This window comes from Chamaea fasciata, unplaced genomic scaffold (assembly GCF_029207755.1).
Source record: "Chamaea fasciata isolate MVZ Bird 193981 ecotype frontalis unplaced genomic scaffold, bChaFas1.0.hap1 SCAF_10, whole genome shotgun sequence".
NCBI lineage: Eukaryota > Metazoa > Chordata > Aves > Passeriformes > Sylviidae > Chamaea > Chamaea fasciata.
In genome coordinates, this window is record NW_027094095.1 from 15,744,398 (window position 1) to 15,761,277 (window position 16,880).

Consider the following 16,880-nt stretch of genomic DNA (forward strand, 5'->3'; position numbering starts at 1 on the left):
GTAACTCTTCAAACTCTCTTGCTGTACTACAACATTGTTTGCAGAATGATCAGCTATGGGACGTGTCTGCTTGCAAGCTTTTCTGAGGCTGGGGGTTGCAAGGTTTCTGAACACCAGCTCATAACAGATTACTCTTTGGGAGTTTCTGGTTGCAAGGACCTTGTGTCTCCAAACCTAAGACAGATCAAATAGCAAGAGATGATGTTGGTAGTTTTATGATGGAGGTCTGGATAGGTGCTGACTAAACTTGCCTTTTTCACTTGGCAGTCAGGGAGGACATTAGAAAGCACAGTTGCCATAGCTCATACTTTTCAAAATAAATATTGTCAGATTCCAGGTGCTGGAGTATTTTTCAATTCATATTGTCATTTTTATTTGCCCTGGTGTCTTTGACTAACTTGAAAATTACCGGCAAATAAACCTAATTTCCTAGCCAACAGCTATGATCGTTACTTTTTCTATGTGGCATCTGTGGGGGTTGAGGCTTGAGTGTAGCATTTTGTTTGCTTGGGTCCTTTTTCTTCCAAGACAAGTCCATGGTAGCAACTTGCTTTGACTTCCGCTAATCGGGGAATCTACAAGAACTGCTGTGTGAGCAATCCACACATGCCATGTCCTCATCATATGTAGTTATTTCAGCATTTTATCACTGCAGCTGCAGAAGTTGCTTCTGGAGTAAATGTGTTTTCTCCTGGTTATTTGAGGAAGACTGGAATTCTGACATTTAAGGATAAATTGAAATTTTCCAATGGATCCACTTCTTGTGTCCCATTGTTTTCTTTTTTTTTTTCTGTAAGCCAAGCATATTTGAAAATGGTGTCAAGAACTGGCAAGTACTCTTATGCCAACTCTTGGCATAATTAAGGCATGCAAGCTATGGCAGTAAAGGTCTTGGAACCTATGTCCCAGTTGTGTTCCTCCTCACTTATCTGTTCAGTTAGCTGCTTTTTTGAGTGTGAAAAAGTGCACCTGTACATACTCCCCTCCTTCAGAAAGCAGAACTCAAGGGTGGCCAGGGAAGGCCCCAGCAACCTGTTGTGTGTGGCCAGCAATGGCCAGCACACTGCTGCTTTCTCAGCCTCCCTCAGGTTAGTGTCACAAAGGACAATGCTCCAGTGCTCCAGTCTGTGACAAGGTGATGCACAGACATCATGAGGCCACATAGATAAACAGATGGCTCAGGAGTATGGCAGGTTAACAGGGAATGCTGATGAGGAGGGCTTGACAGAGGTGCTATGCTCCCTTCAGGACATTGATGCTTCCAGGCTTCATCCCACAGCTCAGTGAACCCATTTCCAAAGTAGATAGAAAGTATGAAAACAACAAAAGCTTAGCAATGAGGAATTTAATCTAGTTTAATCTGGAGTATCTCACAATCAGTGGAGCTACTGTAGGCAGTCCTGTGAATTTTTCCTTCTTGCATCCTGTAGGCAAATTCTCTTTAACAGCTTTGCATCAAGTATGTGCAAGGATGGGTTGGGTAAATTGTTAAATGTGAAGACAAAGACAAATTTTTAATTTCACCTGAAGACAAAATGAAACTTTAGGAAAAGATTGTAATGACTCATGCAAGTAAGAATAATCACAGTTTAGGCAGGGCTGCCCAGCTACAATTCCATTACTTAGCACATAGTCATGCTACTAAGGAAGTTACTGCCCCTTTTCTGGTTCTTAGTCGTAAAAAAAATGACAAGCATGACACTACTTCCTGTGTAACTACAGTGCCTAAAAATTTCCTGAGTGATTAGAATCAGCCAGCAGAGACCATTTATGTGCTAACGGATCAGAGTTTTTGGCATGGTTTGAAATATCTTTTACCTGAACTGTAGAACATGGGGTTTAGCCAGAGAAGCAAGACGTTTTCCTTCATGCAATGAGGAAAATAATAGTTTGCACTTCTGTAACATCTTCCACTTGATAAGCAGATAGAGTACTATACAGTCTTCCCTGTGAAAAATAACTACCACTGTGATGTATGTTACAAAAATGTTAGTATGTGTCATACAGGAAGTAGGTGGCTCAGAATACTAGAACAGAATGTGGAATCCAGGTATCTCAACTCTTCTTTCTGTATTCTCACCCTAATGCTATTTTTTTTTGCACTGGACATATTGGTGAGCCATTTTGGTGTCCAACATGAGATTACAGTCTGGTGTTCTTTGGTCCCTTTCCCTTCCCCCTGCTCCTTCCCTCCCTCTCTCAAGTATATTTTGAAGAAAGATTATGAGTGGAATATTCTATGGGAAATCTCCACAGATTGTTACTCATGCCAGTGAAGTTCTGGAATCTGTCACTGTGCCTGAAATGTTTCTGGTACCTCTCTATCCTCAATACTTTTCACAACCAGCAAGACAAATGCAGGGTGCCATCAGCTAGTCAAGATTTGGTAGTTTTCCTAGTTTATCAGTAACTCAAATGACAAAGCATTTGGGGAAAAACAATTGACAAGAACAGAGTGAGGTTTTGGTGTGCATTTAATCCTTGTTTTATGTGAAATGAGTTTGAATTTAGATCTTAAAGGCTCTGCTCAGTGTCAATAGGATGATACAATTTTTTTGTAATTTCTGGAGAGAAAAATATGGAAGTTTGTCTGTCAGCGTGCCACAAGTAGTGACTTATGTTCCAGCACCAGTGAACAGATCTTTTTGAAGGCTGTTGTCTTTCACATTTACCTCAGCTTTTCTGTTTTGGAAGTTGTTATAAAAGGTGTGTGGCAACACCAACACTGATCATGCTTCCCTGCTGTTCATGCCTGCTTTAAGGAACTGATGTTGCTATGGGAAGGGGAACCAGTCAGGAATGCTACTGTGAGCTTCCATTAACTTAGTGTACTTGATAAATTTAATCTTTGTCCCTGACTGAATATTGGAGCACTACTCTCTGCCTTTATTTTCCTTTCTCTTATTTTACACTTAACTTCATCATTACTTGAGCTTTCTTATGCAAAGCTTCTACTCATATCTGTGAAAATTCCTAGACTTTCCCAAGAATTTTCATCTCCAAATACCTACTTCACCAACTTATGTGATGGCTAAAGAATCTTGTCTCGATCAGCTAAATGTTTCTTAAACTCTAGCTACACTTCAAATGAAGGTCCAGTGTTTTTTCTGGTTTGAATTGCTTTATTTAAAAAAAAAAAAAATCAGTTGCTGTGAGATATTTCAGATAGCTGAGATTGCAAAATTCAGATTTATGGACAATGCATAAAATGCCAAACTACAGAGAGGTAGATGTCCTAATTCTACCCAGTCCCCAGAGATGTCACTGTGGTAAGACATCATGTGGAATTTTAATCCTGCTGCTGTCACTATTGGATGCTTAACTTGCTTAGTGTAAGAACACCAGAATTCCTTTTTTTTTTTTCTTATTGGCTTGATAATATGCAGAGGTCTTGGAACATAAAAAAATCTGATCCTTAACTGCATTTATCATTTAGATATCTTAGGATCACAACTTCAGCAACATTATGTAATCAGGCTCTGAAGTAGATACATGAGAAGCTATCTATTAATCTATCTAAAGCTAGTCCTGGTAAAAATGGAGAAAGAGAATGAAAGGATTGAGCATTAGAGTGAAATGAAAATAGTGCATGAAGAGGATCTCCCAAAACAGACCCAGCATGCAACCAGTAGGGATTAAATATTTTATGTCAAAATCAATTAAATATTTGGTTAGGCAGAAAAACATTTGCCTCTGGAAAGCTAATGCAACTAGGATAACAGTGAACAGGTTTGAAAAATGAAATCTTATTAATTCTGATGCAATTAAAATTGAAAAAAAAAGCTGGAATAACTATGGTAAAACCAGAGAAATGTTGGCCAGGTAGCCTGAAAGATTGAGCCAATGGGAAAGAGACAAATACTGTGTTAAACTGATCGAGGCAGTGCTTTAAAAGTCAACTGAGTGTGCCGTGATTTGTATTAAAGCAACAGCCCTGTGGCTGAGTCAATGGTACAGCTGAAGATGCTTGAGGTAATTAGTTGAAAATGAACGTTCTGTCTATAATTATCTCATTGTTTTGAAGGTATACTTTAAAAGGGGAGGGTAAGTGACCATCTGTTCTGTTAGTAGCTCCTGATTCTGTACAGCTATTTGACCTTTTGTTGTAGAAAATGCGTTTTATCCCCCCAACCTGTTGCACAAATAACTTCACGCGACTTGGTAGGACGAGGGGGGCGTCTACCAACGCAAGTAAATTGTGTGTGTAAAGTACGTGATAGGCTCTGAATCGTCCGTGAGCAGGGTGGGTTTAGCGAATTTCATTTTTGTTGTAGTGCTAATTTGAGACACGAAATTATAGAGGCCAAGTTGCTAAATCTACAGAAAAGGGCATCGGGAGATCACGGCCCGCCGCGGGGCGGGCGCGCCGGGGGCGCGGCGCGGCTCAGCCCGAGCGGCCCGGAGGCTGTGCCGGAGCCCGAACTGCGGGCCCGGGCTGCGCAGCGCCCGGAGCCGCCTGCCGGCCCAGCTGAGGGGCGCCCGCGAGGGGCTCGTGTGGCGGGAGAGCCTCGGGACCGGGGCCGGGCTGTGGCGGACCGTGCAGCGAGCGGTAAGGCGCTCGGGGGAGGCTCTGGTTGAGTCACCCTTAAGTAATCGCGAACTGCGCTTCTTTGGGACGGGCTGGTGCTGGCTACGCGCCGGCTCCTGCCGCGGCACGGCCAGACCTTGGGCTCTCCCGAGGACGTCCCGGCTCATTTTCTGGCAGCGCTCCGGACCGCTGTTGTTGCGGGTCCGGCCTCCGGCCGCCCCTCCCAGCTGCCCGCTCCGGCTCGGCGGCCCCGAGGGAGGGGCCCGGGCGGGACTCGCCGCCGGCAGATCGCTTCGCCAGGACAGACGCTCCGGCCGGTCCGCAGAAAGCCCGGAGAGAAGCAGCAGTGATCAGAGCCGGTAACTGCGGGGACAGCGTCGGGCGCTCGGGCAGAGAAGGCAGAGCTGGTTTGGTGTGTGGGTGTGTGCGGGTGTCCCTGTGTCCCCACACCGCTGTCGGGGCACGGGGCGCGGGAGCAGGGCGAGCCCTGCCGCTGCCCGGGCTGGCCCGCGGGCTGCTGGAAATGCCGTGGCTGTGACAGTGACGGACCGAGACGTTGGATCCGAGTGCTTAGGTTCTGTGGTAATTGATCCCATGGAAATCTGCTTAAGTATAAAGCACTGGTGTGTACTCGAGATAGCGAGATACTTCTCCGAGCAGAGAGAAAAGACGCTGTGTCCTTTTTTTTATTCTTTGTCTTTTGAAGAGGAGAGAACACAAAAGCACTTCATTCTGTCCGAATTTATGATTTCTGAAAGGCGGTGTTAGTTCCAAATAATAATGCTGAAAAGGTTTTTCAGTTAAAGTGGGGGGTTTTTTTGGGTGGTTTGTGTTTTTTTGGTGGGAACAGAGGACTAGTGAAAATAATTTGCTTCCTTTACCAGAGAAGGAACAAAAGGTTGTGTTTTTGAAGCATTGGCTTAAAAACACTTAGATTTGACTGTAACCTTGGTAAAGGTATCTGTTTCTGCCAGCAAAATGGGGAGAGAAGGTTTATTTCAAGTCAAGGCTTTACATTGTTCAGAATTACTGAGCTAACTGATTGGGCACTTACATTTCAGAGATAATTTCATGGCCAAATGAAGAAAGCTGTACTTAGTATTGAGTCATCTTCAGTGATCACTTTTTCTTGGCACTTTTTATAGATATGAAGACATTCTACATGTGCAAATTCACAAAGAGAAGTATGAGGTTTATCTGTTTCTCTCATCTTGAAAAAAAATTAAAGATAATTTATCCTGGCCCATGTGTTTTCTGTGAGAATAATAGTTTAAAATAACATTTTAAATATGCTGACCGATTACAACACAAGGATGTAGGGGGGGAGGGTGGAAATTGTGTGGCATATATAAAGAGAGAGAAGGAGAGCATGAACGTTGTGATAGCACTTCAAGACCCTTTGGAAGCACTGACCTGACTAATCTTATGGGGATGTTTGATGTTTGACAGACTCATGTTTTTTTCTGATAGTAGCTTGAAGCCTTTAAATTAGTGCGTATGCTTTCTCAATCTATGTCTCTGTATCATAACAGGCTGTAGGTTATTGAACCTTAATATTCTTCTCAAAGTCTTGTGACATGTTCGCTATAGAAGCTACTGCATCCGTTTTTCAGAATGAAAGCAGAAAATAGAAGTTGCAGAAAGCTGCTTCTAAGCTATTTTGGGGAGCAGAAATCCTTTCTTTTTTATTACGATCAGGAAGAATACTACACTGCTTCTAAGGAGACAACATGAAATCCACACTGAATTTATAATGGCTACAGTTTTGATTATATTAATTCCTATGATATCCTAACTTTAGAGGCTTTTAAGTCATGCTTTTTCTTTCTCCCTTACTCTCTTATTACACATAAATCTGGGGAAAATTCATCTGCCTTTTTGTCCTGACCTTGACTTTCTTCACTATTGAGGATGTTCACTTCCTTTTTTTTTTTTTTTCCTGTGCATGTCTGTATAGTGCATGCAAATATGCCAAGTAACTTAGCAGGGAGAGGGCAGTAATTGATCTTCCACTTGTTGAAATTTATTGTTGCTGATTTCAGGGGAGATGGGTGGGAGAAATTTGTGGAGAGATTTGATGTGGCAGAAGTAAGTAGGGTTTTCACAAGAGTTGACTCCGTCTTTTAAATATCTGAGAACACTCAGCTGAATATCTTAAACCACGTTCAAGCCCTCTTAGCTTCATAGCACATGTAATGGTAAAGATTGGTGATATGACAGCACCAGGTATAAACTCCAGGGATTTTGAACTGAGAATCACCCAAATGCCAGATCAATAAGGCTGTGAGAGAAATCTTTTAATGGGTCTTTTAATGTCCAAAAGTGATTCAGGTATAACTCTGAGTTTTGAAATAGCTTGAGAGTTTGATTTGGAATTCTTGAATTGTTTTTCTCTTTCCTTTTTTGGGGTTTCCACTAGCATGAGCATATACAACCTTGGACTGTTTGTTATGCCATTTATGCATCTCTGATGCTGAACTGAAGACTTCCCTTTCCCTCACTTCTCTTCTTCCAATATATTGAAACAAGAAAGTAGAAGCCACTGCCATTGGTTGTGTTATGCTGTGGTATGGAAGGGGCACTTAATGTCATTTTGAATGAACTGTCAAAACACTCCCTCAGACTGTGTGAATATCAGAAAGATTTCATGAGGACAAGCTGAGTCAGAAAAATCTTGTTTGCACCTGGTTAGGAGAAATTTGTGTGACTACCAAAGTGTTCTGTTAGTTGCTGCATTTTGACAAATAGGAATGTGTACAATTAAATTTCAGTTCCTTTTGAGCCATTGCCCTGTTACAGTTTCTGCCATTTCTGTTGTTGATTGCATGATGGCCAATGCTCAAAGCACACTGTCTCTTTAGGAGTAAAATTTGCAGGGTTTTTCTATCTAGTAAAGTCAAACATTCTTTGAATCATATACTGAACTATTTGAGACATTCCAGTGTCTTCAGCTGAGGAGGCTCACACTTTCCAGTGTTTACATTCAATACAAGGAAACTGGATGGATAGTTTGGCAGGACTTTCCTTACTGAGCTGTTTGTTGTAGTTCTCCGTTAACGTTTATGAGGAGTAAGTAGTACAGCAGCACACAGGCAAGCAGATAATTGTGTGGTGGAACCTAGCAGATCTGTTGTTCTCAGTTTTGTTTGGGTTGGGCTTTTTATTTGTTTGGGTTTTGTTTTGTGGGATTTTTTGTTTGTTTGGGATTTTTGAGGGGTTTTTTTAAGAGGTTTTGCAGAGAGGATTGTTAGAAATATCAAAGCTGCAGACACACTTGTGGCAAGTGTATTGCAAGTTCTTGAGGGCAGGTGTTTCTGTACTAAGTGTGGAACTCTACCTTGATTCCCCAAAACAGTACAAAGGTATGAATTTGAGGATTAGGTATTGAATTTGTAAGTCACGTGAGTGCAACTTAGAAGAAGCAATGATTAGGTCAACTCTGGGAGTTTAGTTTTGATTCTTCAGGGTTTCTTAGGAGTAGGGGTGAAATGGAAAATGCCGTACATCAGGGAGTCGTTAATTTGTTGAAAACTCTCAGACTGAAAGTGAAAACCTGCTGAGTTGCTGTAAGAATTACCTTGTGATTGGATTAGGAGAGTGAATTCTCAGCTTCCTTTGTGGGTCGTCAAACATGAAGTGGTTGACAAATTCACAGTAAGCCTATTGTGGACTCATCAGCTATTAAACCAAAGCTTTCTATGGTTACATTTATAACAGCTTGGGTTTGATACCTGCTTGCAGGTAATGTCCTGTGCTCCATTTCAGCATAGCCGTGGGAGCTTTGCAGGAAAGGTGAAGTGTGGTAATTTAGGGCAAAATTTTTGTGAGAATGTGTTCGGGTTTCTTTAGGATTTTGTATTTTATTTGGATCCACATGACAAAAAATGTCGGTTCTTTGTTAACACCTCAAATTTTTTCTACTCTTTTCATCAAGAGATGTGACCAGAGTCAAAACAGATTCTCCCTAGGCAGAAGTGCTATTTCCAGAGACTTTTCTACTGTAGTGCATAGTACCTGGGCTCTGACAGAGACTTGGCAAATTGAAGAGTTTTAAAAAAAAAAAAATTACTGAGTATTTATTGTAGGACTTCCAATACAGGAGAATTGGGAAGCGATTTTTTGTTGAAGTCTGAAAACCTCATCCAGCTGGTGAATCTCTGCAGTGCAGCTGACAGGAAAAAGCAGAATTTTTACATACTTTGAGATTAGCTTTAGCAGTACTGTAAAAGTAAGCCTGTTATGATAACCTCTGAGTAGAATCAACACTAGCTTCAGTGCAGAAACATTTTGATGGTAGCTGTGATGCTAAGGTTGGAGAAGGGAGCAGGAGGACTATAGAGGCACCTCTGTTTTCCTTGCAACACCTGTGCATTCCTCAAAACAGGAGGAATTCTTGTGCAGCTGTAAGCAGCTGACTTTTGGCTGCTGGGCCTTCAAGAGTGCACATCTTCTTTTTCAGCATGGAACTTGACCGAGGTCAGAACAGATTCCCCCTGTCCATAACTGTTATTTCCAAAAGCACTTCTGCTTTCTGAGTTCATATCAATCTCTGCAGCATCTGTGGCTGTTCCAGTTTCTGTGGGAAGCACCTGGCTGGCTAACACGTGGGTTATATAATACAGGACTGGTTGCCATTTAGGTCTGGTGGTATGTTCCATACAGTGGCTTTTGCAGGCTAATACAACCGCATAGGATAAGGCAGCCTGTCTTCTGCAATACAACGCTATAAACTGAGCACAGGGCAGCATTTTTTAAGGAACAGAACTGTAATTTGTTAATGAGCCTGAAGTGATTGTCTCACTTTTGCTCACGCTAACAGAAAAACCTGTACTGTGTGGCAGACTGCAGTTGATTGTACCAGACTGACAGCTATGCAAATCTCTGTGTCAACAGCGATTTGAGCCAGCAGGCTGGGCATGCTGAAGAAGAGAATTCCAGTAATCTGCTCCTGCCCTTATCTCTTGAGTAGAGCCGTTTAGTTTACAGCCTGTTAGAAATATGTGACCAGTTATCTGCTAGATTTATTACTTGAGCAAGACTCCTTAGCAACAGGTTTTTCCTCACAGTGTGCCAGCTACTGGGTTTAAAAACACAATTCCTCCAAACCAAGGTGTAGTGTCCTTTATTTTTTGACAAAATGTTCTTAAAGCTTTGCTTGTTGTCAGTGATTGAAAGTTGATGTCTGAGTCTACAGAGGATGTGAAAAAGAAGAAAAGAGGAACTCTATGGATAAAAATGGAAAATTGTTCAGGACCTGCTCTTGCATGTTTGTCCAGACTGGTTGTTTTTTGTTGTGACTTTTAACAGATATAAAGTTATATACATGTGTGTTTGATGTGCATTGGGAGCAGCATGTGGTCTTGAGGTATCTGACTGCCTCAAAGCAAAGCAGAAGTTCAGTTTCAGATACCTTTGTTAGTCATGTTGCTTAACTTCTTTTAAGTAAGAGCTTTGATGATTGATATACAGTAAGAAATCTTGGTTTTGTTTTTCCAGAACCAAAAATGATAGCTGCAGGAAAATTTTCAAGTCTTCCCAGAAATGGCCCAGTGAACCACCAGTTCTCCTTAGCTTCTTCCATGGACCTTTTGACCACAAAACCTTCACCAGTTGAGCATCGCTCAAACTCCTTCCAAGGCGTCTCTATCCATGGCACTCTCCCCAGGAAGAAGAGGGGGACAGTTCCCCCTAGGTCTTGTGATATGTTCAGCCACGTGGGAACGTTGCCTTACACCAGAGCACGGCAGCAGCCACCTTTTGTACAGGATGTTATAGAAGAGTACCCTCCAGAAAATGGAAAGAGTAGCAAACTCTGTGCCAGGTACGTTGTAAAACCATAATTTTCGTACGTTAGTTGCATAGGGATTATTGCATATTCTTCTAGGCCTCTGAAAGCCCAGTCATAGGTACAGCTGTTTAGTGTAACTAAGTTAGGTTTTCTCCCTGGTATTCAATTTAGGTCTTGATGGGAGATCTAAATAATTTTTAATGACTGTGTCTTTCCTCTGCATGTTTAAAAGGTATAATATTGTGTGTACTATTCCCATGGAGGAAATTTTTTTAAGTTACTGAATTGCTTTGCGCTGTTCTTAGAGAGAAATTTTAAACAAGAAGTCATAACTGTTCAAACGTGGTTTTGATTTGTATTCAATGCAGCATAGATGGAGGGCTGAGGAAAAGGGGAGTGGTGTTCCAGCTGCCTCAAATCTCGAGCTACATTTGAGCCTTCTATATGAAAACTTAGTGGAACCCAATGTACACTGAGCTAATGACAAATTACTTGTATTTATTGTTCCTGCCTGACTTTGTGGTTAACGTGTGCATAACTCCTGAGAAGGACCTATACTCTTATAGCTAGCCTTTATTTTGGGAACCTATTATCATCACTGATATTTCATTGCCTGCAAAAAGTAATTAATTTTGTAAATGTCTTTTTTTTTTTTTTTGTTTTGACATGGAGTTCTATAAAATGGGAAAAAATTACCAGGTAACACAAGAAAAATTCAGTGTAATGCAGGGGATCAGTTAAAGGCACAGAAATGAGAGAATGTTTGGGTGCTTGGCTGATGGAGTTAAAGGCTGAGAAAAGATATCCAAATTATAAGTTCTGAATTAGGATTTACAGCCTTGCTGTGTCCATCACTACAAGTTTTTGGTTTTCGAGTCTTGTGAGTGAAGAAGAGTTCTAATTAGGTAAGGTTGTGTGTGTAGAGGGGTTTTCTTATGCTTTTTGCTGTGCTTTTTGAGATCAAGCTTTATTCTCACCTAAAAAGAAGAGTTTCTTCTCTATACCCCATTCATTGTGAAAGAAGAAAGTACCTAAGTGGATTTAGTACTCCTCTGCCACTGATCTGTGAGATGTACCTGCTTACATGAACTGGCTTTTAAACATAGTTTGCTTCTTTTATTTACATACTTCTAGAGAATGCCAGCACTCTGGGGTGTTGCCATGAAAAGAATATGGTGATATACACTGAAGTTCTATTTTATATCGTCTTTTTCAAGAGCAGTTACTAAATATGATTTTCTTGAGAGACCAAATCCTACTGATAACATGTCTTATGAATATAACCTTGTCTTCTAAAGAACACTTTGGTGCACAGCCAGTAAGAGTACAAACAGAATGCTTGAGAAGAAAATGTCAGGAAGGTCTGCCTGGTCAGAATTAAAACATAATGCTTTTGAATAATAAAGAGATTCAAAGGATGTTGTTAGTGCAGCCTGTGAATAGAATTTGTGTCTATTGAGTCATAGCATCAAATGCTGTTCCTGTTTGATCTTTCAATTACTTTGCTAAAGCACACTCTGAATGCTATGGTAACAACTTCTAACAACTGGTTTCTTTAATTTTTGCAATGAATCATTATATGTTCTTCTTCATGACCTGACTGCACAGTTGTGTTAGAGCAGAAGACAATACCAACTTGGCAGTCAGCAAATATATCACTTCTTGAATCTTCTTGCAATGACACTGCATTTTTTATTAGTTTACTTTAAAGGAAAATTGACAGAGAAGGTCTGATTTTCCTGTGGTAAGCAGTTTACCGTATGTGCTAAGGTATGCGTTCTGCCTACACTCACATTGAAATTTTCTGGGCCTAATAGTGTAGGGGAGCCCATGTTTCCTTATTAGTGGGTTGGGTTTTTTTTAGAAAGGCCTTTTACTTCAGTGCAGGAATTTGTGAAATAGTGTAGCACTGCAGGAATAGTCTTCACTCAGGAATGTATCAGTCTTTCATTGCTATGATGCTGTTTACAAAAACTGTACATGTGTGTACACATTTTAATGAAATATTTTCATGATACGCTGTTCAAACCAAGTGCTCTGTTTGATGCCAGTGGGTCAGAACTAAGTCACTAGAATTACGATGTTCATGTGCACATGGATATGAGTATTTTGAACTGTGGCTCAGTCATGTCATTGTTTGCTTAATTCTAACTTAAAAAACATACCTGTGATAATATTTTAATAATTCCAAGTGAGTAATACTCTCATTAATATATAAATACACATCACGTGAGTAGGAAAACAATAATGAACTGTGTCATTCCCTAATGGAATTCTTCTGATTCTGAAATTTTTCTCAAAACTTGGAGAAATTATATTGTCAGTTCTCAATGCAATAAGAATGTGTTCTATTCTTGGTTTGCGAATGTACATCTCTACTAGTTAATTAGTTCAAGGAGAAAAAAGTTTTCTTTCTTGAGAAACCTGACATCTGAGTTTGTCTCTTGGAAATAATTAAATGGCCAGAATTAGAGTCAGCTGAGCTCTTGAAAGGTGGTTTTATTAGCTAGAAAAGAATTCACTCTTGAAAGTGAAGAACTTCAGTTTTAAAAGAGAATTCTCATTTTAGCATGTAAAACTAAAGCTGCTTGTGTGTAATGTTCTTTATTATCTGACATTGATAATTAAACCTAAATAAAGCTTAATTGTAATTTTCCTTTGATGTGGTCCATGGGTTATCTTTACTTAGCTCTCCCTTGTACTATGATACCTTTCTTTGAAGGAAAATTGTTCAAATTCCCATCTGTTGCTAGAACCAGTGGCTTTTTCTTTTTGGCCTGTGTCTAGTGGCTGCCATCAGTAAACCCAGAATTTCCACTGCACTTGGATAATTATGGTCCTTCATGAGTGACATTACGGTTGAGCAGACTTGTGGCATTTTCATGCTTTTTCATTAATGCAGCCTAATGTCCCTCAAATAAACAGCACCTAAAAGAATGCAGAATTGTCTCTATTACAGTAAGTTTGAATGTGGTGATAAGGACAGCTGTCAGAGGCCTGTTTTGACGATCTATACCATTTCGGCTGGATGTCAACAGGACTCAGGTAGTCTTGGGTGAACACAGTAGTTATCTCTGTGGGTCTGGTACTGGCTCTGATATAAACATACTTGAATGTTATCTCATAGTAGAGATGCAAGGAATTTCTTCTGAGATGTTGTTAAGAACATGGAATAGAACAGAGACTTTTGCTGATGTCCCAAAGAAAAACTAGATTCCAATATTGATACCATGCTCTCTGTTTCATGAGGCAGTGTGATTGCAAGAGAGAGCAGAACAAGTGATTGCTTCTTGGACTCTGGCAGCTGTAGTATTTTCTGTTCCTAAACTCATCACCGCCACATTCACCACTAAATCATGTCTTCAAGTGCCATATCCAAATGTTTTGTGATCACTTTCAGGGATGGTAACTCCACCACTTCTCTGGGCAGTCTGTTACAATGCTTTACTACCCTTTTGGTGGGAAAAAAAAATCCTAATAAATGTATTCCTGATAATCTAAAGCTCCCTTGGTGCAACTTGAGGCCATCCCCTCTCATCCTCTCATGCTGACAGTTGTTGCTTTATTGGTAAGCCAAACCACACACCAGGGAAAGGAAAAGAGGGAGGAGCATGAGGCATATTCTGAAGGTTTTTTTCTTCAGCTGAGGTTTGAGTTGAAGTTAGTACTGCTGCAAGATACAAGAATCACAGAATACTGTGAGAAAGAAATGTGTCTTTGATACCCCACTGTCAAACGGGTTCCACGATTGTTTTGTGGGGAGAGAAGTAATGCAAGTGGTATGATAGTTTCAACATTGTGTTGTCGTGAGTCAGGCTAATAAAGATGTGATCTTCACAATCAGTTAAAAAACAGTGAAGGAGAGAAAAGATACTCCTTTCTCAGTACTGGTAATTCCTCTATTGCTTGCAAATAGCCTGTATTCCTGTTGAAATAAACAGGGTTTGGGACAAAATTAAGTGAAATTCAGTTTAATAACAGTTCCAGTGTGAAATTGTAAATTGTTAAGAGATCAGAAATAGGATCTGGATTTGCACAAAGTTAATATTGTTGGTGGGTATGATGCTTTGAAAGAAATTAATGTCAATTTTAGAATGGACAATCTAGCACAGCAATAAAATCAAAGCTAGACACAATTTCTTAGAAATAAGCTTATTAAATTTTTGTACAATTTCCAGTGTTACATGCCTTTCTTAAGCCCTTAGTGTTGCAAAAACCTTAGTGTCTGCTTCAGACTTTTTAGAAAATCTAACTTAACTGCTAAAAGTACATATTTGAGAAATTCAGTATTTGAAAGAAAGAAAAATGAATTAATTTTGTCTTTGCCCTATATGTGTAGTATAGGATTGTAGAATAGAACTTTGGATATTTTGGGAGAAACAGTGCAGTCACACATTTGCATTTAATCACTGTCTTCCCGCTGCTGAGCCTACCCCTAGGAAGTGTTGAAGCACACCATCTGCCAGAAATGATCATTCTAACTTTTCATGCTAATTAAAGCCTTAAAACAAAGTTGACGTTAATTTACTCTGGCTGTTTCACATTATGCAGGATGTTTGTGAGTATGTGCTGGTTTAATTTCTGTTTACTCGCTCTCTTTGCAGTAGCCATTTCATTTGCTTGGACTTGTAGAGACAATTTTTTGTTCAAATTCCATTCTTTGTCTATACAGACATTTTAAAAATGGAGTCACTGATAAAACAGTAGGGTTGTATTGTTCAAACTGGCTTGGAATCAAAATACTTTGTGCATTGCTCTAAATAATGTATTATGCCCTGGATGCTTTGTTTTATCACTATTCATGAGAGGTTCTGACCTACCAGCTGGTCAGAATTTGATTTTTTTTTCCCCTGTTTTTGAAGCTTTAGTTTTAACTGTGTATAAATTTGAAGTGTAGAGTTGTAACTACAGAACTGTAATTTTAATCTTTTCTTCTTTGTTTCTGTTTTAATTTTCTATTCTCAAGCCCAATAAATTCCTGGCTATGCTGTAAGTCCTGATTGTGATTATACTTACTACACTACTGTTTTTATTGATGTGGCTACAAACAATACATTTTTGTAGGTAGACAAAGCATAGCAGCTTTTTTTTTTTAAACTGCCAAGATATCAAGCATGAACTGTTCATGTCCAGTAGTTTTTTGACATGGTTTCAAGCATGTTAAAAAAGAAATTCAATCTGGTAGGTGTGGGGAGCCATGGAAGTAAAGATTTCTATTAGCTTAGTTATTTCACTAAGGAAATGGGCAGTCCAGTAGCTCTTAACGTTTCCAGTACTCATTCAACCTTATTGCAAAAGATCAAAATGTGATAAATAGCCTGTAAACGAAAGTGTATTTTATAGACTGGCCCTAACTATCTACACACAGATGCAAAGAATACACTTATTTTCTGCAGTTCTGAACGTATGGTAAATGTGTGTGGCTGCATGTTGAGGTAGACTTCAGTCTCTTATTTTGAGTACTGGTCAGCAGACTTTTTTTCCTCTTGTTTTTCTACGTCAGCTGTTTCAGATGAAGTGCTCTCATCTAGCACTGGACTTTGTACTGCTGTAGCAGAGAGTAGAGTAGATTAGTTTATCTGGTTGTTTAGGATGTTCTGTTCTCTTCTGAATTTCTGATCTTCAAGGCTCTGCATGTTTGGCTGGATGATCCTCACATACTCGTCTCATATAACTGTCCAGGAAAAAATAAAAATATATTCAATTTTAACCTTGACTAATAACACTGACATTAGCAGGGGAACTTCATCAGCGTAAAGCTGAGCAGGCTCACTGTTCTCTAGTGTTTGCCCTTCTCCCTGGAGGGCAGAACATTTGGAAGTTGACCAGGTGTTAGTCTTGAAGTATAAAGCTATTACTGACTGAATTCTGAGTTCCCAAAACTTTTCATGTTCACTTAGTGGTATTACCAAAACAGATCAGGCCTGCTAAAGTCCTTGAATTGACAGTTGAATTATGAAGAAAAAGAGTCAGCAAGGCTGTGCTTGGTGAGGAAAACACTGTTCAGGGATTTGCATTATCCGTATCAGAATTTGCAGCCTGTTTTACTTCTCCACATGCTGCAAATTCTGCTTTTATTTGGATTTGGAGAATGGAGTGGATCAGGTATTTAGAGAGCATTTGTTTTTTTCTAACTAGTGATTTTGAAAACATGGTTATTGGATAATTTTAATTTGTGCTACCTTATTATATTAATACTGTGTGTATACTTGTATGATTAGGTGCACTTTGAAAATTACAAAGAATTTTTATCAAGATTTTAAAATATCAAGTAAAATAAATATTTTATATGTTTCCAGTGGACAGGAAAGTGAGTAATACTGGGTTTTTTTGGTTTATAAAATGCAGTGTAGTTCTTCAAATGTGAAAATATTTCCAAGATTACCAGGAACACCAATACCTTGGTTCCCTTTTAAATTTTATGATAAGGTAGGGAGGAATTTTTATAAATGCACAAAATTTTGAAAGTAAAAACAGTCATGGTTTTGGTGTAATGCCTGAAACTACCTCTTAGTGTGAGTTTTTAAAAAAAACCTGAACTAAACTGTTTGTGTGTGGTTGTTT

The 16,880-nt window shown here is 39.7% G+C and overlaps 1 protein-coding gene across 10 annotated transcripts in view; it reads left to right on the forward strand.

Annotated features, from left to right (window-relative positions):
- The window catches only part of BCAR3 (BCAR3 adaptor protein, NSP family member), a 94,728-nt gene that overhangs the window by 35,961 nt on the left and 41,887 nt on the right, over nt 1-16,880 (forward strand). For 7 of the 10 annotated variants that reach the window (XM_066192433.1, XM_066192432.1, XM_066192431.1 and 4 more), the window contains one exon: nt 10,025-10,349. In XM_066192433.1, the coding sequence (XP_066048530.1) occupies nt 10,025-10,349 (325 nt within the window). Of the gene's footprint in view, nt 1-3,729; nt 4,244-4,506; nt 4,550-4,781; nt 4,888-10,024; nt 10,350-16,880 lie in introns of those variants that run through there. The other 3 variants (XM_066192440.1, XM_066192441.1, XM_066192438.1) reach the window with 3 other exon arrangements.